At 46.7% G+C, this 27594-nt stretch overlaps 1 protein-coding gene across 1 annotated transcript in view; it reads left to right on the forward strand.

Annotated features, from left to right (window-relative positions):
• Window positions 1-27594, forward strand: part of LOC110260108 — a 189959-nt gene that overhangs the window by 133125 nt on the left and 29240 nt on the right. The window contains exon 7 of the mRNA XM_021088374.1: window positions 15405-15493. Within this exon, the coding sequence (XP_020944033.1) occupies window positions 15405-15493 (89 nt within the window). The remainder of the gene's footprint in view (window positions 1-15404; window positions 15494-27594) is intronic.

Below are 27594 nucleotides of genomic sequence, written 5' to 3' on the forward strand. Positions count from 1 at the left end.
CCAGATCGGCCTGAGCGAGCCCCTGGGATGAGAGTAGGAGGTGATAGTTAAGTGAAAAAAGAAAGGCAAAGAGGGGAAAAGCATAGTTGTTAAGGCTGGATTTCCGTGTCTATTTTTCCTGATTTTCTTGACACAGTGGTTGTTAGAATTGTAACCTCAGAGATCAGCTTGTCAACTAAAAAAACCTATAGCCTGGGAGTTCCCGTTATGATGCAGCAGAGACGAATCCGACTAGGAATCATGTGGTTGCAGGTTCGATCCCTGGCCTTGCTCAGTGGGTTAAGGATCTGGCGTTGCCGTGAGCTGTGGTGTAGGTTGCACATGTGGCTTGGATCTGGCGTTACTGTGGCCGGTGGCTACAGCTCCGATTAGACCCCTAGCCTGGGAACCTCCATATGCCCCGGGTGCAGACCTACCAAGACAAAAGACAATGACACCAACCAAAACCCCACAACCTGAAAGTTGGGAGTTACATTGTTTGGGGGTTGAAATGAGGACTTAAGTCCAGGAGACAGCATCTCAAGACACTGCTCTGAGGAGGGGAGGGAGGAGCTAGGATCTGTAGGAGTCTTTGCAGCCAAGGACATGGAGCAGGAACAGAACAGGTCTGGGCTGACAGCCATCATTCCTTTGATGGGCGCCTCTGCTCTCATGACCAGTATCTTGCGTTTTCACATCTTTCAGGACTCACTGGCTCTCACCCTTGGAGACATTCTTTATCCTTAACTACAGACTGGACTGAAGTACCACCCAAGGAGGAAAAGAGGGACTCTCAGGATTTGAAAAAGGTGACGGGGAGATGCATGCAGCCCACACATTTTACAGAATTTTGTGGCTCATCTCCTGAAGGTCACTACCGGTCACAAGGAGCAGACAGCCCCACAAAGCATTTTAGTGTTTTTCTAAATATGAGGAGATGCAAGAATTGGGCACATAAAATCTCCTAAAAATATCTGATTAGGAGTTCCTGTCGTGGCGCAGTGGTTAATGAATCCGACTAGGAACAATGAGGTCGCGGGTTCGATCCCTGGCCTTGCTCAGTGGGTTAAGGATCCGGCACTGCCGTGAGCTGTGGTGTAGGTTGCAGACGCAGCTCAGATCTGGTGTTGCTGGGGCTGTGGTGTCAGCTGGCAGCTGCAGCTCCGATTTGACCCCTCGCCTAGGAACGTCCATAGACCACGGGTGCGGCCCTAAAAAGCAAAACAAACAAATAAAAAAAATAAAAAATATTTGACGCTCCGAAGGCCTGTTCTTCTAGTTTTCCCAGATCACAGAGTGCCCCCCTCTTTGTCTCCACCCTGGGCTCCGCTCAGGGGGTGCTGCGGGGCAGTAGCTGCAGTGGCTCATGTAGAGGCTGATGGCAAGTGCCCAGCTTCAGTTCACAAGCTCATCCAGTGCTTCTCAAGCATCAGAATCCTCTGGAGAGTTTGTTGAAGCATAAAATTTCTGGGCCCTGCTTCCAGAATGTCTGATCCAGCAGGTCTGGATAGGGCCCAAGACCTGCATCTCTGTTAGACTTACAGGTGATGTCACAGCTGCCACTGTCCACAGGGTGAATAGCTCCGATGGAACATAAAATTTTAAAAACAGACACCCACAGTTAAGGATCCGGGGTTGCCATGAGCTGTGGTGTATGTTGCAGACGTGGCTCGGGTCCCCCGTGGCTGTGGCTCTGGCGTGGACCGGTGGCTACAGCTCCAATTAGACCCCTAGCCTGGGAACCTCCATATGCCGTGGGAGCAGCTGAAAAAAAGGCAAAAATACAAAAAATAAAAAAATAAAAATAAAACCAGACACCCACAGTGAGAAATGACTCATTAAGGTTATACAGTAAGTCAGGAGAGAAGATGGTCTCAAGGATGTGTATTGGCTCTGTGAAATTAAATGCATATTTTATGGAAAGACAAAACATTTAAGCATAAAAATATTGCTTTTGGTCTCCTCTCTCTCCACTACTGTGCATTGCATGTCTGCATTTTGCACGGATGAAAACCTCCCCACCTCCCCACCGGCAGGAATACCTGCTCAACCATAAAGAGCAATATTCTCCCAGCACCAACAAGATACGTCCTTAAAGATAAGCTTCCTTTGGAGTTCCCATCCTGGCGCAGTGGTTAACAAATCTGACTAGGAACCATGAGGTTGCGGGTTCAACCCCTGGCCTTGCTCAGTGGATTAAGGATCCGGTGTTGCAGTGAGCTGTGGTGTAGATTGCAGACGTGGCTCGGATCCTGCGTTGCTGTGGCTCTGGTGTAGGTCGGTGGCTACAGCTCTGATTCGCCCCCTAGCCTGGGAACCTCCATATGCCGCGGAAGCGGCCCAAGAAATGGCAAAAAGACAAAACAAAAAAAAAAAACCAAAAATAGAAAAAATAAGCTTCCTTCTTTTTTTTTTTTAGGGTGGCACCCGAGGCGTATGGAACTTCCCAGGCTAGGAATCCGGCCACAGCCATGTAGGATCCGCACTTCATCTGTGACCTACACTGCAACTCGCAGCAATGCCGGATCCTTAACCCACTGATCGAGGCCAGGGATCAAACCCGAGTCCTCATGGATCCTAGTCAGGGGTTTTATTGCTGAGCCACAATGGGAACTCCAACATTCCTTCTTGATCTTGTAAGGTCATGATGATGCTTAGGTCTATCTGGATTATGTAAACTGAGAAGAGTAGGTCATTTAATGTACAGCCCTCTGTCTCGACAAAATGTATCAAACTGTGCTTTGACTTCGAATGAGTGGAACCGTTCTCAGAGCTTTCTGAGATGTTGTTCCCGGGTTATAATCCTCAATTTGGCTGGAATAAAATTTTCCATTGCTTTCTCAGATGGACCAATTCATTTTTTTATTGGCAGTTCTTAGAGGATCATACACCCACCCCTGGATCAGCTCCACTGATCCTTCTAGGGTCAGGGGAGGTGGTGGGTTCTTAAAGGCCAGAAATGGGTCACGGGGACCTCTGCCGCTGATAGCAGAGTCAGCTCCATTAGAATCACAATTTTTTTTTTTTTCTTATGGTCACACCCATGACTTATGGAAGTTTCCAGTTCAGAAATTGAATCTGAGCTGCATCTGAGCTGGAGCTGTGGCAGATCCTTTAACCCACTGCATTGGACTGGGAATCAAACTCAAGCCTCCACAGCGACTTGAGCCACTGCAGTCAGATTCTTAATCCACTTTGCCTTAGCAGGAACTCCCAAAATCACATTTTCTTTAAGTGAAAGAAGTTTGGGGAGTTCCCGTTGTGGCAAAGTGGTTAACGAATCCGACTAGGAACCATGAGGTTGCAGGTTCGATCCCTGGCCTTGCTCAGTGGGTTGAGGATCTGGCATTGCCGTGAGCTGTGGTGTAGATTGCAGACTCGACTTGGATCCTGTGTTGCTGTGGCTATGGTGTATGCCGGTGGCTACAGCTCCAATTAGACCCCTAGCCTGGGAACCGCGGGAAGCGGCCCTAGAAAAAGGCAAAAAGACAAAAAAAAAAAAAAAAAAAAAAAAAAAGTGAAAGAAGTTTGTTCCCTAAATGGAATTAAGGTAGATGGTTTCTGTAGACCATAAACTACTGGGCAGGGTACGTGAACTACCGAGATAAAACATATGTTAAGAGCATAGAGTCTGGAGGGAACTTGCCCAGGTGCAGAAGTCCCACTTGCTGTACAGGGACTGTGAGAGAGGCTGTCTAGTCCTTATAACATAAGTCCTTGCATAATGCCTGCATTAGAGCCCACCTTGAGAGTGGAGTGTAAAATTCATGTTGAAAAACTTCTTTTTAGAAATATATATTAAATATTATATTAATTATATTTAATATAATTAAATTATATTAAATATATTATTATATTAATTAATTATATTCATTTAATATATTATATTATTAAATATTATATAATTATATATTAATATATAATTATATATTATTAAATTATATATTATATTATTATTAAATTATAAATATTATATGATTTTATATATATATACACACATACATTTTTTTCTTTTTTTTTTGGTCTTTTTAGGGCCACACTCACTGCATATGGAAGTTCCCAGGCTAGGGGTCCAATTGGAGCTGTTGCTGCCAGCCTATGCCAGAGCCACAGCAATGCCAGATTCGAGCCAAGTCTGGGACCTACACCACAGCTCACAGCAACACTGGATCTTAACCCACCGAGCTAGGCCAGGGATCGAACCCACAACCTCATGGTTCCTAGTTGGATTCGTTTCCGCTGTGCCACAAAGGGAACCTCCCATGTTTAAAACCTTCTGGTGCTGTAGTTCCTGTCGTGGTACAGCAGAAATGAATCTGACTAGGAGCCATGAGGTTGCGGGTTCAATCCCTGGCCTCACTCAGTGGGTTAAGGATCTGGTGTTGCCGTGAGCTGTGGTGTAGGCCAGCAGCTATAGCTCCGATTCGGTCCCTAGCCTGGGAACTTCCATATGCCGAGGGTGTGCCCCTAAAAAGCAAAGCGAAGCAAAGCAAAGAAAAGAATATAACCTTCTGGTGCCGAAGAGCAAGATGTGGTTTGGGAAGCTCTTGGTTGGGCTCATGGGTCTGGGGCTAATGCAGGGATTGTTATTATTATTATCATTGCTTTCTTTTTCTTCTCTCATTATTTTCTTTTTCCTGTTTTCCCCCCGAGCTGCATCTTTGACCTACACCACACTTTGTGGCAACACTGGATCCTTAACCCACCGATCGAGGCCAGGGATGGAACCTGCATCCTCATGGACCCTATGTCGTGTTCTTAACCCGCTGAGCCTTAACGGGAACTCCTATTATTATTATTTTGAAGCTGACAATCTTGGGGAAAGGGTTGCAGAAAAGGGGTCTTTGCATGGCTACGAGTCACGTCTAACTTTCAGGCAAGCCTCATCCCGGGGAAAGGTGTGTGAGCTGGCCACAGGAAATGGGAAGCAGAGGTCGGGTTACTGACCTGGGGCCAGGACTCAGGTGGGGTCCAGCAAGGATTGGTTGAGCTGGTCCCACTCCCCTCCTCGCTTGATCTCGCTTAGCCGCACCCTCGTGGCCCCCATATCTCTGGTTTCTGGGCAGCAGGGGCTGGGGTGGGGCCCAGGGAGTCACAAGGACCTTCTGCAGGGATGTTCCCTTTAGGGTTGGAAGGGTGCGTGAGACTAAAAATACCACCTACGTGACATATTTACTCTGTTCTTGTTAATACCCCAGAGAGATTGCCAAGAGTCACTACGCCAAGCCTGTGATTAAACCATAATAACCACTTTCATGTTTATAAATTTTGTCCTTGATATCAGAGAAGAGTATTTTTAGGCTAGAACTTGGAGCTAACACATCCCAAAGCAGGCGTGTGGATTTCAGCAAGTAGCTCTCCTTAAGATGTGTCTCCCGGGACATGGCAACAAGGCCAGGAGGGATCTGTCCCCAGGAAGTCAACTGGGATTTGCCAGCACATCAGGGAACACATCGCTTTATCCCAGGACACCTCACCCAATGTGGAAGCTTCATCAACATCCATACTGTTTCATCTCCCCAGTTTCCTAATGCGCCTCATTCATCTGCACACTTGTTCACTAACTAATTTCTTTAACGTGTTATTTACAGAGTGCTTACCATGTGTTGGGCACTGGTGATGAGTCCATGAATAAACAAACCAGATCTCTCCTTTCCTGGCGTTTGCATTCTAGCGAATGTGGTGGTTGCTGATGGGTAATAATTCAGTGAATGTACCGTATTTATTTATTCAATATTAAGTAGTAGAAGGGCAACATACGGAAGAACTGCTCTATATTTCCTTGGGGAGGCAGGGCTACTTTATGATTATTATTGTTATTATGGCTGCATTTACAGCATATGGAAGTTCCCAGGCCAGGGGCTGAACGGGAGCCACAGCTGTGACCTATCCCTCGGCTGTGGAAATGCTGGAGCCTTTAACCCACTGTGCCGGGCTGGGGATTGAACCCATGCCTCTGCAGTGACTCAAGCGACTGTAGTCAGATTCTTCACCCACTGCACCACAGGGGGAACGCTGAGACAGGGCTACTATTTTATTTTATTTATTTTATTTCATTTTATTTTATTTTATTTTATTTGCTTTTTAGAGCTGCACCTATGGCATATGCAAGTTCCCAGGCTAGCGGTCAAATTGGAGCTGCAGCTGCCGGCCTATGCCACAGCCACAGCAACACCAGATCTGAGCCCTGTCTGCGACCTACACCACAGCTCATGGCAATGCCGGATCCCCAACCCATTGAGCGAAGCCAGGGATCAAACCTGAATCCTCATGGATACTAGTCGGATTCGTTTCCACTGCGCCATAGTGGGAACTCCCCAGGGCTACTTTAGATGGTGAGGTCAAGGAGGTAATTTGTGAGCTGAGATGGAACCAGTTATATGAAAAGCCAGGTCTCATAGAGAACTGATTTGTGGTTGCCAAGAGGGAGAAGGGCGGGAGAGGGATGGACCGGGAACTTGGGGTTAGTAGATGTAAACTATTGCATTTAGAATGGTCAGCAGCAAGGTCCTGCTGTACACATATCTTGGAAGATAATATGAGAAAAAGAATGTATGTGTATATATGTGTGTGTGTGTGTGTATATATATATATATATATGTGTATATATATATATATATATATATGTATATATATATGAGTGGGTCACGTTGCTATGTAGCAGAAATTGGCAGAACATTGTAAATAAACTGTACTTTAATTTAAAACCATTTTAAAAAGCCAAGTCTCTGCTTCTGCTTTGCTGACACAAATCCCCCACTATTCACCTGCCGCCTAATCCTTCTCCCTGTGCCCACTTCCACTGGATTCACAAATCTGTTTTGTGTGTGTGCGCGTCTTTTTGCCTCTTCTGGAGCCGCTCCCGCAGCATATGGAGGTTCCCAGGCTAGGGGTCGAATCGGAGCTGTAGCCACTGGCCTATGCCAGAGCCATAGCAACTCGGGATCCGAGCCACGTCTGCAACCTATACCACAGCTCAGGGCAACGCCGGATCCTGAACCCACTGAGCAAGGGCAGGGATTGAACCCGCAACCTCAGGACTCTGTCAGGTTCTTAACCCACTGAGCCCTGATTCTCTGAGATCTCAATTCTTTTGACGTTCACCTTCACCCCCCCTTCAGTCATTTGGACCTGTATGGGCTCCCACCTAAAAATCTAAAAGTCCTATATCTCACCCTAAACAGGGCACAAGTAGGTTTCCTGCAGCCTGTTTCTCAGCCATGTGCCACTGGTAAAAGTAATGCTACTTCTTCTGCAGAGAGCCAGAGAAAATAGCTCAAGTCCTTCCTGAAGGGGTCTTGAGACAGCAGCAGAAGGGCGAGGTACATTTCGTTTAGAAAGATTTTCTAAAATTGACCTCTTCTCACCTCTGTCCCCAAGGTCCCACATCTTATGGAAGTCCCCGTATCACTTTCTATCTGGCTCAAAATCCTCCAGTCCAGGGTCTCACTCACTCCTCCCCCTTCTTGCCTCCTCTTCCTAACTTCTCAAGTCAGATCTAAGTCTTTATAGATAGGTATATACAGTGGAGTGGTAGCCATAAAAAAAGAATGAAATAATGCCATTTGCAGCAACTTCTAGGTTGCTTAGAAACTATCAGACTAAGTGAAGTTAGACCGTGAAAGACAAACATCATATGATATCACCTATATGTAGAATCTAAAATAAAGGATACAAATGGGAGTTCCCGTTGTGGCGCAGTGGTTAACGAATCCGACTAGGAACCATGAGGTTGCGGGTTCGACCCCTGGCCTTGCTCAATGGGTTAAGGATCCGGCGTTGCCATGAGCTGTGGTGTAGGTTGCAGACAAGCCTGGGATCCTGCGTTGCTGTGGCTCTGGTGTAGGCCAGCGGATGCAGCTCCGATTGGACCCCTAGCCTGGGAACCTCCATGTGCCATAGGAATGGCCCTAGAAAAGACAAAAAATAAAATAAAATAAAATAAAATAAAAGGATACAAATGAACTTATCTGCAGAACAGAAACAGAATCACACAGACTTTGCAAACAAACTTGTGGTTACCAAAGGAACAGGTGGCGGGGGTGGGGTGAGAGAGAGATGGACTGGGGGTTGGGGACTGGCATATGCAATCCTTAACCTGCTGCACTACCAGGGAACTCCAGACCCTGGCATGATGGGTCAACAGGAAGCTGCTGTAGAGCACAGAGCTCTCTACCCAATATTCTGTGATAATCTATGCAGGAAATGAGTCTGAAAAAGAATAATGGATATGTGTATATGTATGACAGAATCACTAGAAGAACAAAATAAAATAAAATAAAATAAAATGCCCTTGTGTAGACCTCTTCATATGTTCTGTATCTTCATCCACTGCCCCATCAGCAGATCAAAGAATCCCCCCCTCCTTGGAAAACGGGGGTGGGTGGGAGATCATCCAAATTTATTATATGATTTGTCCTCCTCACTCCCTCGGTCTTCATCATCCCCCAGCCTCCCATCCCAGAGCTTTAGTTCCCATCCCGCCCACAACCCCTATCCCTCTACGTCGGAGTGACTTCCGGTGCCCCATTCTCTCTGTTCCTGTCCCCCTGTCTGCTGCCTGTTCATCCTTTCTCCGTTCAGGCTCATCCTGGGGGCATGCCCGTCTAAAAGATCATTTCTCTTGTCCTTATTGCTGTCTATCTTTTTTTTTTATTCACCTGTCGAGCCAAATTCACTCCAAATCCCTCAACCAGCCATTTCTACATCCGCTGCTGGATATCAACCCACATCTTGAGCACGGGTGCCTTGCAAATCCACGGCAACAGAAGCTGGGCCCCAAGATCGGCTCAAAAACCCTTTCGCTTAACGCAATTAGTATCTTTTCTGGTTCCCTTCCACCTGCATCCGCTGGACCTGAAGCCAAGTCCTGTTTGGACTTTTCAGGTACAAGAACAAAGAATTCCTCTCCAGCGTCATGTGAGTGTTGATTGAATTCGAACTGGGTTTCTTCTACGTTAGCAAAAGCCTCCTGACAGGAGTTCCCACTGTGGCGAAATGGGATTGCTGGTGTCTTGGGAGCGCTGGGACTCAGTTTCCATCCCCAGCCTAGCACAGTGGGTTAAGGATCCAGCGTTGGCCGCATCTGTGGCTTAGGGCGCAACAGTGCTGGGATCTGATCCCTGGCCTGGGAACTCCATATGCTACGGGATGGCAAAGAAAAAAGAAAGAAAGAAAGAAAGAAAGAATAGAATTAATGACCCCAACCTCAGAGAAGGTGCTGGGAAAAAGGGAAAAAACAAAACAAAATAAAACAAACCAGCCCATCAAAACCCTTCTGAATGGCTCGTAAGTTGGGCATAGCTGTGGATTCACCTTGGGGTCTAGTCTCTGGAAATCCTGAGGACAAGTCTGGTCCTCAGGGAAGCACAGGCAGATCTCAGAGAGAATCTTCTCAAAGACAATTGACACGAGTGGCTCTGCCCTCTTCCTGTCTTTGCTCCAAATCCTCCTTAGAAAGCAGAACTGCTTGCAGTTTGAAATGGACAATCAGACACTGCAAACAGCTGCAGCCCAAGAACTTCGGTTCTTGGCAAAAGGATTCTGACACAAAAGTATTTCTTTGTGCAAAATTATGCATTCATCGGGCTCATTTGAAACAAAATATGATTTGCATCTTAACTTCCTGTAACAAGCTCCAGTTCTTCTGTGGATTTTGTAATGTCTGATTTCGTTGGACCAGATTGGTGGGGCACATGCTTTACCAAACAGTTTAAATTCAAGCCCAGGTTTTTCTTATTTTAAATAGCAACAGCTGCTAAGCATGATAATTATTGTATTTCAGCAAAATAAACTCACTAAGTTGCTTCTGACTGCTCCTTGGAGCCGCTCTGCGGGGGCTGGGGCCCTCAGGGGTGTCAAAGAAGGCCCACAGTTTGAATCTGCAAACCAGAGGGGACACAGCCACAGGCCAGGAAGGGGATGGATGGACAAGTCCAGGAAGAGAGAAAGGAAAAGACAGACTCTAGCTGGAGGCAGAGCCAGTGAGACCTCGGTCTCAGTGTGTGGTTGGGCTTTCTCTCTGCAGTGTTGACAATTCCAAGATTCTGAAAGATGGGAAGGATAGGGGAGGAAGGAAGAAGACAGCAGGAGACTGTCACGGAAGCTTTTTAGGGCTGCACCTGCGACATATGGAAGTTCCCAGGCTAGGGGTCGAATCGGAGCTGTAGCTGCCAGCCTACACCACAGCCACAGCCATGCAGAATCTGAGCTGTGACTGCGACCTACACCACAGCTCCGGACAACGCCAGATCCTTAACCCACTGAGCAAGACCAGGCATCGAGCCTGCAACCTCGTGGTTTCTAGTCGGATTCGTGTCTGCTGTGCCACAACAGGAATTCCCCGAGTGTGATGTCTCTTAAAGAGAATTCAGATCGCTGGCTTAAATCTCTCCCCCAGTGGCTCCTGATTTCTTTCACTCCCCTCCTTGGCTGCCCCTTAGAATCACTGGAGAGCTTTAAAAACAAGGAAACTAACAAACAAAAACAACATATCACCTTATACCAGTCAGGATGGCCATCATCAAAAAGCCTTCAAACAATAAATGCTGGAGAAGATGCGGAAAAAAGGGAACCCTCCTACACTACTGGTGGGAATATAAATTGGTGCAACTGCTATGGAGAAGAGTAGGAAGCTTCTTTAAAAAACTAAATATAGGAGTTCCCGTCATGGCGCAGTGGTTAACGACTAGGAACCATGAGGTTGCGGGTTTGATCCCTGGCCTTGCTCCGTGGGTTAATGATCGGCGTTGCCGTGAGCTGTGGTGTAGGTTGCAGACATGGCTCGGATCCTGTGTTGCTGTGGCTCTGGCGTAGGCCGGTGGCTACAGCTCCGATTCAACCCCTGGCCTGGGAGCCTCCATGTACTGTGGGAGCGGCTCTAGAAAAAGGCAAAAAAAAAAAAAAAAAAAAAAAAAAAGAACTACCCTCTATGATCCTGCAATCTCATTATCTGGAAAACACCATAATTCAAAAAGATGCATGCACCCCAATATTCTTTGCAGCACTCTTTACAATAGCCAAGACATGGAAGCAACCTAAATTTCCATCAACAGAGGAGTGGATAAAGAAGATGTGTGTGTAGGAGTTCCCGTTGTGACTCAGTGGTTAACGAATCTGACTAGGAACCATGAGATTGAGGGTTCAATCCCTGGCCTTTCTCCGTGGGTTAAGGATCCAACGTTGCCATGAGCTGTGGTATAGGTTGCAGACGTGGCTCGGATCCTGAGTTGCTGTGGCTCTGGTGTAGGCTGGTGGCTACAGCTCCGATTCGACCCCTAGCCTGGAAACCTCCATGTGCCATGGAAGCAGCCTGAGAAATGGCAAAAAGACCAAAAAAAAAAAAAAAAAAAAAGAAGAAGATGTGTGCGTATATGCGTGTGTGTATGTATATGATATATGTGTGTGCATATATATACACACTCATATATATAATGATATATTGCTCAGCCATTAAAAAAAGAATGAAATAATGCCATTTGCAACAACATGGATGCAACTAGAGTTTCTCGTATTACGTGAGGTCAGATAGAGAAAAACAAATATCATATGCTATCACTTATATGTGGAATCTAAAAAAATCTTGGGGTTAATAGATGCAAACTATTGCCTTTGGAGTGGATTAGCAATGAGATCCTGCTGTGTGGCACTGGGAACTATGTTAGTCCCTTATGATGGAGCCTGATAATATGAAAAAAAAAGAAGGTATACATGTATGTGTAACTGGGTCACCATGCTGTACAGTAGAAAATTGCCAGAACGCTGTAAACCAGCTATAAAAGAAAAAAATACAAATCACTATGTAAAAAATAAAAATAAAATAAAATGATACAAATGAACTTATTTACAAAACTGAAACAGGAGTTCCTATCATGGCTCGGTGGTTAACGAACCTGACTAGGATCCATGAGGTTGTGGGTTCGATCCCTGGCCTCCCTCAGTGGGTTAAGGATCCAGCATTGCTGTGAGCTGTGGTGTAGATCACAGATGAGCTCGGATCTGGCATTGCCACTGCGGTAGTGCAGGCTGGCAGCTGTAGCTCTGATTGGATCCCTAGCCTAGGAACTTCCACATGCCAAGGGTGCGGCCCTAAAAAGCAAAACCAACCAACCAAACAAAAAAATGAGAAACAGGCTCACAGACTCAGAAAACAAACCTAGGTTACCAAAGGGGAGAAGTGGGGGAGAGGGATCAATTAGAAATTTGGGATTAACAGATACACATGATCATATATAAAATAGATAAACAGCAAAGTCCTACTGTAGAGCCAGGGAACTCTACTCAATATTCTGTAAAAATCTATAGGGGAAACAAATCTGACAAAGAGTGGATAAATGGGGAGTTCCCGTTGTGGCTCAGCGGTTAATGAATCCCACTAGGAACCGTGAGGTTGTGGGTTCGATCTCTGACCTTGCTCAGTGGGTTAAGGATCTGGCATTGCTGTTGTGGCATAGGCCAGCAGCTACAGCTCCAATTCACCCCCTAGCCTGGGAACTTCCATATGGCATGGGCGTGGCCCTAAAAAGTAAAAAAATAAAAAATAAGTAAGAATAAAAAAACCTCAACTGCCCAGGTTGCACCCCAGACAATTTATATCAGAATTGGTGGAGTGAGGCCCAGACATCATACTAATTTAAAGCTGCCGGGGTGATTTTGATGTGCACTCAGGGTTAAGAACCAGTGCCTTAGATTCTGAATTAAATCCAGGCATCATCTGGCCATAACCAGGGAGGCCCTGACCGATCTGGTCCCCGATGGTTTTTTGTTGTTGTTGTTGTTTTTTAGGGCCACATCCACAGCATATGGAAGTTCCCAGGCTAGGGGTCCGATCGGAGCTGTAGCTGCCAGCCTCCACCACAGCCACAGCAGCGCCAGATCTGAGCCGAGTCTTCGACCTACACTGCAGGTCACAGCAATGCCGGATCCTTATCCTGCTGAGCGAGGCCAGGGATCGAACCTGCTTCTTCATGGGTACTCACTGGGTTTCATGACCTCTGAGCCACAGTGGGAATTCCCTTGCTATCTTAACTCAGCTTGAGTTACTGGTCTTTTCGTTCTTTGGTCTGCCTGGATCAAAGAATTTCCCGTATCTTGCCACCATGAAAGCATCGTAGTTTCCACGCCCCAAGGACTCTGTGTGATCTGGTCTCTGCCCCTCCTCTTCAGTCTCTCCTGGACCCCCTCCCCTTCTCCCCACTGCCCTTCCTTCTGTTCTTTAAATAACTCTTTGTTTCCAGAAGCCTGCGCCTGTGGTCCCTTTGCTTTCTTCTGGTACCACATTCTTCCCCCAGGTTCTCGCAGGTCCGACTTCTCACTCAGGATTCTGAGAAATCTTTTCTGACCTCCCACTTCTAACCCGCCTCCTTCTGAGTTTCCATCTCATTACTGTGTTTGTTTCCTGGGTAGCATAGCACTGCTGATATTATCGTGTCTGCTTGTTTTTTTATTTTATTTTATTTTATTTTATTTTATTTTATTTTATTTTATTGTCTTTTTAGACAAAAAAGGGAACTCCCTATTTTATTTAATTTTATTGAAGTGTAGTTGACTTACAATGTTGTATTGGTTTCAGTTGGACAGCAAAGTGAATCAGTTATATATAAACAAATACCCATTCTTTCTCAGATTCTTTCCCCCATAGGTTATTACAAAATATTGAGTAGATTTCCCTGTGCTGTGCAGCAGGTCCTTATTGGTTATCTATCTATCTATCTATCTATCTATCTATCTATCTATCTATCTATCTATATATATATATATTTTTTTTTTTTTGTCTTTTTCGGGCTGCACCCTCGGCCTATGGAGGTTCCTAGGCTAGAGGTCTAATTGGAGCTATAGCTGCTGGCCTACACCACAGCCACAACAATGCCAGATCCGAGCCACGTCTGTGACCCAAACCACACCACAGCTCATGGCAACACCAGATCCCTAACCCACTGAGCAAGGGCAGGGATCGAACCTGCCACCTCATGGTTCCTAGTCAGATTAGTTTCCGCTGCGCCATGAAGAATCTCTCTGGTTATCTATTTTATATTTAGAAGTGTGTGTATGCTAATCCCAAACTCCTAATTTATCCCTCCCTACCATGCTTCCCCTTTAGTAATCATAAGTTTGATTGCAAAATCTGTGAGTCTCTTTCTGTCTCGTTGATGAGTTCTTTTTCTCCCTCTGAGGAGGTAAACTGAGAACGTCTGGATATCATTCAGTTGGTAGGTAGCAGATGTTCAGTAAATTTCTGCTGAATGAAAGAATGAATGGAGTTCCTGTCGTGGCGCAGTGGTTAACGAATCTAAGAACCATGAGGTTGCGGGTTCGATCCCTGGCCTTGCTCAGTGGGTTAACGATCCGGTGTTGCCGTGGGCAGATGCGGCTCGGATCCCAAGTTGCTGTGGCTCTGACTTAAGCCAGTGGCTACAGCTCCGATTAGACCCCTAGCCTGGGAACCTCCCATATGCCGCGGGAGCGGCCCAAGAAATGGCAAAAAGACAAAAAAAAAAAAAAAAAAAAAAGAATGAATGTATATAGTAGGTCACTCAATAAATACCGGCTAAGAGTTCCCATTGTGGCTCAGTGGAAATGACATGACTGGTATCCATGAGGACGAAAGTTCGATCCCTGGCCAGCTCTGATTTGACCCATGGGAACCTCCATATGCCACAGGCACTGCCCTAAAAAGACAAATAAAAAATAAATAAAATAAATACATAGGAGTTCCTGTTGTGGCGCAGTGGTTAATGAATCCGACTAGGAACCATGAGGTTGTGGGTTCGATCCCTGGCCTTGCTTAGCGGGTTAGGGATCTGGCGTTGCTGTGAGCTGTGGTGTAGGTCGCAGACGTGGCTTGGATCCCACGTTGCTGTGGCTCTGGCATAGGCTTGGCAGCTATGGCTCTGATTAGACCCTAGCCTGGGAACCTCCATATGCCATGGGAGCAGCCCTAGAAAAGGCAAAAAGACAAAAACAAACAAACAAACAAACAAAAAACGTGTTGTTAGCACTGTCTTGCAGATAATTTATCAGGCTCAGATGTTTAGTAACTTTCTTGAGATTACAAATATAATGGCATTATGCCCCAGAAGGAAGAGTGGGGTGTTGTAGGAGTAGGGTAGAGTGATTATGGATTTTTGGTGACCCTGCCATCCCTGGAAATGGCCACTCCTTCACTAATTGGCAAAGATATACAATTAGGTCTTAATTGTGGGCTTCTGAAGGGACTGTTTTAAAAGCACATCTGGGTTGGCCTTTGGTGGCATCTGACTTTCTGATCTTTCTCAGGGATGATGGGAGGGCAATCGCAATGACTTGGAAACCAAGGGAGAACCCCGTGATGTGGGGGTGACACGCGCTCAGCTTGGGCACAGGAGCTGGGTGCTGGAGAATGGTGTCGGACTCTGAATCTCAGGGACTTCCCTGCTGTTGATTCATAGGCGTCATCGGCTGGTCTCTGGAGATCTGCACTGCGTATGGAAACCGGAGACAGCCTGAGTCCCACAGCGATGGTCCCTGTAGCCGGTCAGTATGTGGCAGGGCTGGAAGGACTGTGGATTTTGCTGTCCCTGCACAATCAACTTGACAGTCTTTATCTGTATGAAAAACCAAAAGCGCCTTGCCTCTCAGCTTTTTTTTTTTTTTTTAAGTCTTTTTAGAGCCGCACCCACGGCATATGGAGATTCCCAGGCTAGGGGTCTAATCGGAACTGTAGCTGCCAGCCTACGCCACAGCCACAGCCACTCCAGATCTGAGCTGCACCTGCGACCTTTACCACAGGTCATGGCAACGCCAGATCCTTAACCCACTGAGTGAGGCCAGGGATGGAACCCGTATCCTCATGGATATTAGTCAGGTTCGTTACGGATGAGCCACAGTGGGAATTCCTGCTTCTCAGCTTTGCACCTGGATTTAAAAATAAGAACAACAGGAGTTCCTTGGTGGCTTAGTGGGTTTGATAGGGATGGAATAGGATAGGTACACAGGGAGTTGTACGAATCTCAATAAAAGACCATAAATACAGAGGGAAACCTAGGGAATTTGGGGAGACCATTGATAATCATTGCTCCAGAGGGTCATCAGAATGAAGCAGGCTTGGGGACTGGTGGAGGCGAAGATATGCCTCAAGTCATTGGGTGGGGGATGGGGTGAGGACCGCATTCAGGTTCAGACCAAGGGCTGGAGTTTAAGGACCATCCTTCTGCTGATTTGCATAAGCACCCTGGCAGTCCTAGTTTGACCTTATAGGGTCAAATACTCTCTTCCCAGAAACCAAGAAAGAGGAAGAGGCAGTCTTTTCCAACCCCCACTTCCCCTAGATGATAAAATTGCAGCCCACCTAATCCTCCGGGCAGAGCCTCCTTGCCTGCCCGCTTGCATCTCTCCCAAAGTCCTATCTTTTTTTTTTTTTTTTTTTTTTTTTTTGTCTTTTTGCCTTTTTTAGTGCCACTCCCACGGCATATGGAGGTTCCCAGGCTAGGGGTCAAATCGGAGCTGCAGCTGCCAGCCTATAGCACAGCCACAGCAATGCCAGATCCTAGCTGCATCTGCAACCCACACCACAGCTCACGGCAACACCGGATCCCCAACCCACTGAGTGAAGCCAGGGATCGAACCTGCAACCCCATGATTCCTAGTCGGATTTGTTAACCACTGAGCCACGACGGGAACGCCCCAAGGTCCTATCTTAATACATCTATTTCTTGCCTAGCACTTTGTCTCTTGCTGAATTCTTTCTGCACTGATGCACAAAGAACCTGAAGCTCAGTAAGTCCAGACCCCAGGTGAGGGATCTTAATTTAAAAACCATGGGTTCAAGTCCCAGGTTTAGCTGGGTTCGAGTCCTGGCATGTGGGTTCAAGTCCCACTCTGGGTTCCAGCTGGGTTCAAATCATAAGTGCTGTCAGTTTCAGGTTCAGGATCCTGGGTTTTCACTTCTGTGGGTTGGGCCCACTCCCTGGCCTGGAAACGTCCATATGCTGTGGGTGTGGCCAAACAAATTAAAAAAAAAAAAAAAAAACAATAGGGATATATGAATCTGCTCAGGCTGCCATTGACACCGGAATCCGGGTTCTTGTTCACGGCCGTCGAATGAACTCCGCCAACACACAGGCAGCAAGAAAGCAAAGTCTTTATTTAAGGAAAGCAAGTAGCTCCCAGGGCTGCTGGCAGCGGGGAGAAGAGCCCCCTTCTCTATTGTCCTATAGGGATTTTTATCTTTTACAGGTGGGGGGGGCACCAATGTGGGGTCCAGAAAGAGGTGGTTTTCTCCCATTGGCCTTGTTCAATTACCTCTATCAGTCCTTGTCCAATAGGGGTCTTTGGATTGCAAATGTCCTGTAAGTTTTCTGGTTTCTTTGTCTTTTTCTTTCCTTAGATCAAATCACCATTCTTCTCATTCCTTTTCTATCCTTTGAGGGCTAGAGATTCGCATTTCCTACCGTAAACAAAGTCTGTGGGGAATGTGCATTTCCTATAATAACACAAGTCCTGTGAAGGTGCTATTCCCTGGAGCCCTTAAGCCGCAAATGTGAATCAATATCCACATCAAAGAATGGGTCAGAGCCCATGTTCCTACACTGACAATCCGAGTTAATATTCTGCCTCACTATGACAAAATACCAGAGGCTGGGTGATTTAAATAATAGAAACGTTATTTCTCATAGTTCTGGAACTGGGTGGTCCAAGATCCAGGAAAAGTGCCAACAGGTTTGGGTCCTCCTGAGGCCTCTCTCCTTGACTTATAGACAGCTGCCAGCTCACTGTATCCTCAGATGGTTTTCCTCTATGCACAGGCACTCCTGGTGCCTGTGGGTCCAAATGTTCTCGTTTGTTTTTTTTTTTTTTTTGTCTTTTTGCCATTTCTTGGGCCGCTCCCATGGCATATGGAGGTTCCCAGGCTAGGGGTCCAATTGGAGCTGTAGCCACCAGCCTACGCCAGAGCCACAGCAACATGGGATCCGAGCAGCATCTGCAACCTACACCACAGCTCATGGCAATGCCGGATCCTTAACCCACTGAGCGAGGCCAGGGATCAAACCTGCAACCTCATGATTCCTAGTGGGATTCGTTAACGACAGAGCCACAACGGGAACGCCTTGAGAGACTTTAAAAAAATTGTCCAAGTTTACACAGTGAAAAGTGCCAGAGCTCAGCTTCAAGCCTGGGTATTTCTGATTTTGAAATCTGTTCTCATAAAAACTGTGCTAAGTTGCTGATTGCTACAGTTTTGGTTTTTCTTTTCTCTCCATCTGCAATAGCTATTACATGCATTTTGTGAATATCAAATACCTATCCTTCACATCTCATATCTGTCCTCTACTAGTTTTTTATCTATTTTTTAAAAAAGTAAAGAGATCCTTGGAGTTCCGTCGTGACGCAGTGGTTAACGAATCTGACTAGGAACCATGAGGTTGCGGGTTCGATCCCTGGCCTTGCTCAGCTCAGTGGGTTAATGATCCGGTGTTGCCGTGAGCTGTGGTGTAGGCTGCAGACACAGCTTGGATCCCGCGTTGCTGTGGCTCAGGTGTAGGCCGGTGGCTACAGCTCCGATTGGACCCTTAGCCTGGGAATCTCCATATGCCGCGGGAGCGGCCCAAGAAATGGCAAAAAGACCAAAAAAAAAAAAAAAAAAAAAAAAAAAAAAAAAGACAGATCCAGAGATTTTCTTGCATTGGTTTTTAAAAATTTATTATTATTATTAATTTATTTTTGCAGTGTACAGCAAGTTTTATTTATGCCCTCAAAGAGAGCGGGCCGCCCTGGGTAGGGACTGTCCTCTTGCATTGATCTTTAAGCCATTTATTCATTTTCCTGCCATAACCAATTTGCTCTCTCCTGCTTCTACTTGCATAAAAAACTTCACAAATGGGAGTTCCCTGGTGACTCAGTGGGCTAAGGATCCAGCATTGTCACTGCCATGGCTCAGATCACTGCTGTGGCTGGGGTTTGATCCCTGGCCCAGAAGTTTCTGCATAATGTGACTGCAGCCAAAATAAATAAACAAATAACTAAATGATAAATTTTGTTAAAAAAATTCACAAATGAGGGAGTTCCTTGGTGGTCTAGTGGTTAGGATTTGGAGCTGTCACTGCTGTGGGCCAGGTTCAATCCATGATCTGGGAGCTGAGATCCCACATCCAGCTGCTGCATTCACCTTACACCAGCCAGAATGGCCATCATCAAAAAGTCTACAAACAATAAGTGCTGGAGAGGGTGTGAAGAAAAGGAACCCTATGACACCGTTGGTGGGATTGTACATTGGTGCAACCACTGTGGAAAAGCAGTATGGAGATTCCTCAGAAAACTCTAAATAGAACTACCATTTGATCCAGCAATCCCACTCCTGGGCATCTATCCAGAGAAAACCACGACTCGCAAAGACACATGGACTCCGATGTTCATTGCAACACTATTTGCAATAGCCAAGACATGGAAGCATCCTAAATGTCTATTGACAGAGGAGTGGAGCAAGAAGATGTGGTACATATACACGATGGAATATTACTCAGCCATTAAAAGGAACGAAATACCAGCATTTTTTTTTTTTTTTTTGTCTTTTGTCTTTTGTTGTTGTTGCTATTTCTTGGGCCGCTCCTGCTGCATATGGAGGTTCCCAGGCTAGGGGTTGAATTGGAGCTGTAGCCACCAGCCTACACCAGAGCCATAGCAACGCGGGATCCGAGCCTCGTCTGCAACCTACACCACAGCTCACGGCAACGCCAGATCGTTAACCCATTGAGCAAGGGCAGGGACCGAACCCGCAACCTCATGGTTCCTAGTCGGATTCGTTAACCACTGCGCCACGACGGGAACTCCGAAATACCAGCATTTTTAGCAACATGGATGGACCTAGAAATGCTCATGCTAAGTGAAGTCAGCCATACAATAAGACACCAAAATCAAATGCTTTCACGGACATGTGGAATCTGTAAAAAGGTTAGACGGAACTTCTTTGCAGAACACTGACTCACAGGCTTTGAAAAACGGATGGTTTCCAAACGAGACAGTTTGGGGGGTGGGGGGTGTGTGTGGGATATGCTGGGTGTGTGGGATGTGCTGGGGGTGTGGGATGGAAATCCTATAAAACTGGATTGTGGTGATGACTGTACAACTATAAATGTAATAAATTCATTGAGTAATAAAAATAAATAAATAAAATTTAAAAATAGTTGTAGGAAAAAAAAAAAAAAACAGCCAAAAAACAATCCCCCCCCCCAAAAAAAAACCCCGCCAAAATTCATGGATGAAATCTTCTTGCTTCCAGGTCATTTCCTATTCAGGGTGTCCCTCTGCCATGGTTGGCCTTTCCCGTTTGTGCAAGATCTGTAAGGAAGTCTCGTCTGGGCGCTGTACGAAATAAATATAACAGTTGTGCGATTGCAGAATTGCCAGAAATCACCTCAGAAGACACTTGAGGAAGATGGAGAAGAGCTTTATTACACCGGCAGGTCCACGGGGAATCACTTCCCAATCATGGACCCCAAACAAAAAGGGGGAGACACATTTATAGCGCTTGCTTAAGTGTCTAACATGCTACATGAATTGTTTGTTACATGCAGGGTACAGAAAGGGGTATAGCTGTAAAGACTGCCTTATAGGAATTCCTGTCGTGGCGCAGTGGTTAATGAATCCGACTGAGAACCATGAGGTTGAGGGTTCGATTCCTGGCCTCGCTCAGCGGGTGAAGGATCCGGCGTTGCCGTGAGCTGGGGTGTAGGTCACAGATGCAGCTTGGATCCCGAGTTCCTGTGGCTGTGGTGTAGGCCCTGGTGGCTACAGCTCTGATTAGACCCCTAGCCTGGGAATCTCCAAAAAAAAAAAAAAAAAAAATGCCTTATGTTGTTACTTTAATGATTCACCTCAAGCACAATCTAGCTGTTATTTGAATTTCTTTAGAACAACTAGGGCCCGGCGTTTTCCAAACCCTAATGACTTTGCTTTTTCTCAGAGCCCTCGTATGAGTCACCTTAAGTTCCCCAAGATGGACGGTGGCAGCAAGATGGCTTCACTCTTGCCAAGTTCCTCATTCCCTTTTCCACACCCCTACAGTGCAGCCCTGCCACATATATATATACACACACACATACATGCGTGTATGTATATATATATTTTTTCTTTTTCTTCTTGGCTGTACTCACAGGTTCCTGGGCCAGGGATCAAACTGATGTCACAGCAGCAACCCAAGCTAGTGCAGTGACAAAGCCAGATCCTTAACTCATTGAGCTACCTGGGAACGTCTCAGCCCTGCCTTCTGCGAGGAAGGTAAGGCCATCTGCTTTAGAAATTATCTCTTGGAAATAAAGACACAAATAAGCCAGGAGTTGCCCGCCTGCCCACAGAAACCCTACCCAGTGCTCACGACAGGGAAATGCCGGCCAGTGAGGCTATGCTTGCTTCACTGCGTTTTCCATGCTGTTCATCTGTCCTTTCACTTTTATCCAACTCTGATTTTCAATCTCCCGATATGAGACCAGAAATCTCCTCTAATCTCTAAGGAGATCTGAAGGGCGGTGGATTAAGACGACAGTAGCATGGAGGTGGGAGAGAAGCTGAGCCTCATTCTAAGGTTTAAGCCTCAAGGTTGAGCATTCAAAGCTCTGAATTAACTTGAACTTGAAGCCCCAGGACTGTGCAAGGACCACTGAAGTTTCCCTTCCTGTAAATGATCTCATGTCCTATCTGCAGAATGACAGGTTACAGGCTTTCCCAGCTAAAGAATTCTGCCCTGTGTGGAGCTTTCTTTGGCCTTTTCTGGGGTCCCATATAGGAAAAAAAAAAAAGGAGCCGTTTGGCTTATATCTCTGCTGGAGAAGCAGGGAGGGAAGCTTGGGGAAGGTCTTTGAGCCAGGCGCTTCGACTCTTGCCAGCATCTCTTTCCGCCTCTGGTCCAGATGTCTTCCCTGTCAACCGAGCTCCCCTGGGAGGTTATTTCCATTGCTTCTGCCTCCCCCCCCCAACCCCATCCCCTTCCCTGTGTGTTTGTTTAAATGTTAAAAAGGGCTTTATTGCAGCATCCGCTGGGCACATATTCAAAAACACCCAAACTGGGGAGGAGAAATTGGCCCCAGTGCACGCTGTACCCCTCCACACAGAGCTGCCCCCAGCTGGACGGGGTAAGACGTCTCCCCACAGCCTGAAGGTCAGCAGAGCTGTGCTTGGCCGGATCTGAGCAGTTCGGGCCTCGGATCCCTTTCTGAACACTCTGTGAGATGGGTTCAGAGAAACAAGGCTGACGGCCTCCGAGGGTCTGCAACACTGATGGTTACAAGGGGTGGCTTGGAGGGGAGACCCTCCATCACCCCAGTTCTCCTTGAGGTGATCGTGCTGGTCCTGTCCTTTTCCTTACAGTCCTGTCTCTGCTGCCAAATCTTGACCACTCTCTCTTGGTAGAAATTTTATTTACTTATTTATTTATATTTTATTTTTTGTCCCTTTAGGAAGTTCCCAGGCTAGGGGTTGAATCGAAGCTGCAGCTGCCAGTGGCCTACGCCAGAGCCACAGCAACACGGGATCTGAGCTGCATCTGCAACCTACATCACAGCTCATGGCAACACTGGATCCTGAACTCACTGAGCAAGGGCAGGGATAGAACCTACGTCCTCATGGATACGAGTTGGATTCGTGACCACTGGGCCACGACAGGAACTCCCCTCAGTGTAAATTTTAGAAATCATTTGTTTGTTTGTTTGTTTGTTTTGTCTTTTTGTCTTTTTTTCTCCACTGTACAGCATGGGGACCAAGTTACACATATATGTATACCTTCTTTTTCCTCCCATTGTTGTGTTGTGATGTAAGTATCTAGACATAGTTCTCAATGCTACACAGCAAGATCTCATTGTCCATCCATTCCAAGAGCAATAGATTGCATCCGTTTAACCCCAAGCTCCCGATCCCTCCCACTCCCCCCTCCACAAGTCTATAGTCTATTAGTCTTTTCTAGGGCCAATCCCTTGACATGTGGAGGTTCCCAGGCTAGGGGTCTAATCAGAGCTGTAGCTGCCAGCCTACACCACAGCCACAGCAATGCAGGATCTGAGCTGTGTCTGCGACCTACACCACAGCTCACTGCAATGCCAGATCCTTAATCCACTGAGCGAGGCCAGGGATCGAACCCACAACTTCATGGTTCCTAGTCGGATACGTTAAACACTGGAGCCACGATGTGAATTCCAGAAATCATTTGTTTTTATGAAGCTTTCCTCTGTTCCCAGCATTAACATTTTCTCATCTATGCTCTGTTACCATTGTGTAACAGCTTCTTTTTTTTTTTGTTTTTTTTTTTTAGGGCCACACCCTCGGCATATGGAAGTTCCCACGCTAGGGGTTGAATTGAAGCTCCAACTGTCAGCCTGCACCACAGCCACAGTAACTCCAGATCCGAGCTGCGACTGCAACCTACATCACAGCTCATGGCAATGCCAGGTTCTTGACCCACTGAGGGAGGCCAGGGGTCGAACCTGCATCCTCATGGATACAAGTCAGGTTCACTTCTGCTGTGCCACAATGGGAACACCTTTTTTTTTTTTTTTTATGGCTTCACCCACGGCATGTGGAAGTTCCTGGGCCAGTGTTTGAACCTATACCACAGCACTGACATTGAATTCTTAACCCACTGAGCCACCAGGGAACTCTAATCCTGCACTTGATAAGTATGTATTTACCAGTTACTGGGTGATGGTCTTTTGTTAGGTCCAAAACGGGAATATTGTGTTGAGTGACATAGGGAAGATTTTAGCTTTCATGGAGCTTACTTTCCAGGTTGCAGAGACAGACCAAAACACTCTCATTAAAGTATTACTGGAGAGCCCATTGTGGCTACACAGTTTAAGAATCCATCTAGTGGAGTTCCCGTCGTGGCGCAGTGGTTGACGAATCCGACTAGAAACCATGAGGTTGCGGGTTCGATCCCTGGTCTTGCTCAGTGGGTTAACGATCCGGCGTTGCCATGAGCTGTGGTGTAGGTTGCAGATGTGGCTTGGATCCTGAGTTGCTGTGGCTGTGGTGTAGGCGGGTGGCTACGGCTCTGATTCAACCCCTCGCCTGGGAACCTCCATATGCCACAGGAGCAGCCCTAGAAAAGGCAAAAAGACAAAAAAAAAAAAAAAAAAAAAAAAAAGAATCCAACCAGTATCCACGAGGTTTCGGGTTCGATCTTTGGCTTCATCCAGTGAGTTAAAGGATCTGGCATTGCCGCAAGCTGCAGTGTAGGTCGCAGATGTGGCTTGGACCTGATCTTGCTGTGGCTGTGGTGTAGGCCAGCAGCTGCAACTCCCATTGGACCCCTAGCTGGGGAACATCTATATGCTGCAGTTTTGGCCCTAAAAAGAAAAAAAAAGAGAGAATTTTTCTCTCCCACTAGGTAAACAACTGCATTACCATCATAGTGGTCACCCTTCTTCTCATCTTATCAAACCCTATATGCTCCTTGCTCTTTGCCTAGCCCTTCAGCCTTCAGAGACCACCTGTTAACTCCTTAGAAGGCAAGTACCATGCCTTACTCACTGTGTCCCATCCCTCACCCAGCCCATGGCCCATCCTCTGTAGCATCATGTGGCAGACACAATTCATCCCTGTTGAATTTGTGATTCATCTATATTGTCATATTGATTAATTATAAGGAAGCCCGGACTGCTGATGTTTTAACAGATGTATTTGAATCTAAGTGGAGACCACTAAGAACAGATCTCCCCCCTTTTTTGTCTTTTTAGGGCTGCACCTGCAGCATATGGAGGTTCCCAGGGTAGGGATTGAATCGGAGCTGTAGCTGCCAGCCTATGCCACAGTCACAGCCACAGCCATGCCAGATCTGAGCCATGTCTGCGACCTACACCACAGCTTACGGCAACGCTGGAACTTTAACCACTGGGCCAGGTCAGGGATCGACCCTGCATCCTCTATCTTTTCGCTGGATACTAGTCAGATTCTTTTCGCTGAGCCACAACGGGAACTCCTTCCCTTTTCTTAATCCTGACCTTTCAAGCACATTCAGACATACACATGTGGTCTAACTGGGGAAACAGCAGTGATCTCCAGTACTTATCGCACAGGAAATTTACGTAGGGACTTGGTTATACAGGTGGTGGAGAAGATAATGGTAAAATGTGGTAAATTTCAAAAATGGCCAGAATTTTTTTGCTCTCTCCCATTTAGAAATGGAGTTTAGGAGTTCCCTGGCGGCTCAGTGGCTTCAAGGTCCGGCATTGTCACTGCTGTGGTGAGGGTTTGATCCCTGGCCCAGGAACTTCTGCATGCCACAGGCACAGCCAAAAGGGAATAAAGAGTCTATTTCTTCACATATTGAATTGAGACAGGTCTTGTGACTGGCTTTGGGGAAGAGGCGATGTTGCCTGTAAGTTCCAAGCTGGGGTCTCGAGAGAACTTTCCTAGTTCCTTTCTTTTTCTTGTTTTTTTTTGTTTGTTTGTTTTGTTTTGTTTTGTTTTTTTGTTTTTGTCTTTTTATCTTTTCTAGGGCTGCTCCTGTGGCATGTGGAGGGTCCCAGGCTAGGGGATCTAATCAGAGCTGTAGCCACCAGCCTACGCCAGAGCCACAGCAACACAAGATCCGAGCCATGTCTGCAAACTACACCACAGCTCACGGCAACGCCAGATCCTTAACCCACTGAGCAAGAGCAGGGACCGAACGCCAGATCCTTAACCCACTGAGCAAGAGCATGGACCGAACCCGCAACCTCATGGTTCCTAGTCGGATTCGTTAACCACTGAGCCACGACGGGAACTCCCCGTTCTTTTTCTTGGAAACAGCTGCCATCTGAATATATCTGCGCTAGATTATTGGGTGATGAGAGACAGATGAACCTGCCATTGCCCTAGAAGATAGCCAGTCAGTTCCCAAAGCAGAGCTCCCGGATGATCTGGCTGCTGACTATACACACATGAGCATGCTCAGCCCAGACGAGCAGAGAAATTGCTTAGCAGATCCCAGTCTAAATTACTACCTCATGCCCAAAAAAAAAAAAAAAAAAAAAGTTCCTGTCATGGCTCAGTGGTTAACGAATCTGACTAGGAACCACGAGGTTGCGGGTTCGGTCCCTGCCCTTGCTCAGTGGGTTAACGATCTGGCGTTGCCGTGAGCTGTGGTGTAGGTTGCAGACTCGGCTCGGATCCCACGCTGCTGTGGCTCTGGCGTAGGCCAGTGGCTACAGCTCCGATTAGATGCCTAGCCTGGGAACCTCCATATGCCATGGGTGCCCTAGAAAAGACAAAAAAATAAAATAAATAAATAAATTGCTACCTCATGCTTTGTGAGCTACAGATGATGGTTGTTGTTTTAGCCATTAAGTTTTTTTGAGTGTGTATGTCTTTTTAGGGACATACCCGCAGCATATGGCAGTTCCCAGGCTAGGATCAAATCAGAGCTGTAGCTGCCAGCCTACACCACAGCCACAGCAACACCAAATCGGAGCCACATCTTCAACCTACAGCACAGCTCAGGGCAACCTCAGATCCTTAACCCACTGAGCCAGGCAAGGGATGGAACCGGCATCCTCAGGGATGCTATGTTAGGTTCTTAACCCTCTGAGCCACAATGGGAACTCCTAGCCATTAAGATTTGGGATTCTTTGTTTCAGAACAAAAGAGAACTGGTGCATGAAGTAACCTAGAGATTAGCGACAGCTTTCAGTCACTACTCTCAGAGGCTGTAGTGTTAAAGGGAGAAGCCCATACACCTGGGGTCCAGAGTAAGCCAAGCATCCTGCAGAAGAATAAAGGGAGAGGTGTCCCATGGAGGCTTAGAGGTACAGAGCAGCTGGAGTTGACTGAAGCAGAGAGGAGCTAAAATACTAGGCTTTTCTCTTTTCTCTTCCCTCTAAACTCTCACCTGGGCCAGCCATCAGCTGAGCCAGGAGATGCAGGCTTCAGGGGTCAGCCTTTCTGCAACACAGAGCAGAGTAGGGAAAGGGCTGGGGATGGATCTGAGGGCAAACAGGCCCAAGAGTGATCCTACTCATCCTTTGAGAGAAAGAAAAAGAGGAGTTCCCGTCATGGCGCAGTGGAAACGAATCCGACTAGGAACCATGAGGTTGGGGGTTCGATCCCTGGCCTTGCTCAGTGGGTTAAGGATCCAGCATTGCCGTGAGCTGTGGTGTAGGTCACAGACATGCCTTGGATCCTGAGTTGCTGTGGCTGTGGCATAGGCCGGTGGCTACAGCCCTGATTGGACCCCTAGCCTGGGAACCTCCATATGCTGCGGGAGCAGCCCTAGAAAAGGCAAAAAGGCAAAAAACAAACAAAAAACAAACCAAATTATCCCAAATGCAATGGCTTAAAACAACACCAATTTATTATCTCAAAGTTCTGGAGGTCAGAAATTATAAAATCAGGAGTTCCCTGGTGGCCTAGTGGTTAAAGGATCCAGTTGTCACTGCTATGGCTTGGGTCACTGCCGTGGCTTGGATTCGACCCCTGGCCTGGGGAACTTCTGCATGCTGTGGGCATGGCCAAAAAAATGATAAAATCAAGAGCCACAGTCAGCAGAGCTGTGTTCCTTCTGGAGGCTCTAAGAGAGTCCATTTCCTTGCCTTCACCTGCTGTCAGAGGCTACCTGCATTCCTTGGCTCATGGCCCCTCTCTTGAGTGATCCCTACCTCTGTCTTGCAGTCCCACCTC

This window comes from Sus scrofa, chromosome 3 (genome assembly GCF_000003025.6).
Source record: "Sus scrofa isolate TJ Tabasco breed Duroc chromosome 3, Sscrofa11.1, whole genome shotgun sequence".
Classification (NCBI taxonomy): domain Eukaryota; kingdom Metazoa; phylum Chordata; class Mammalia; order Artiodactyla; family Suidae; genus Sus; species Sus scrofa.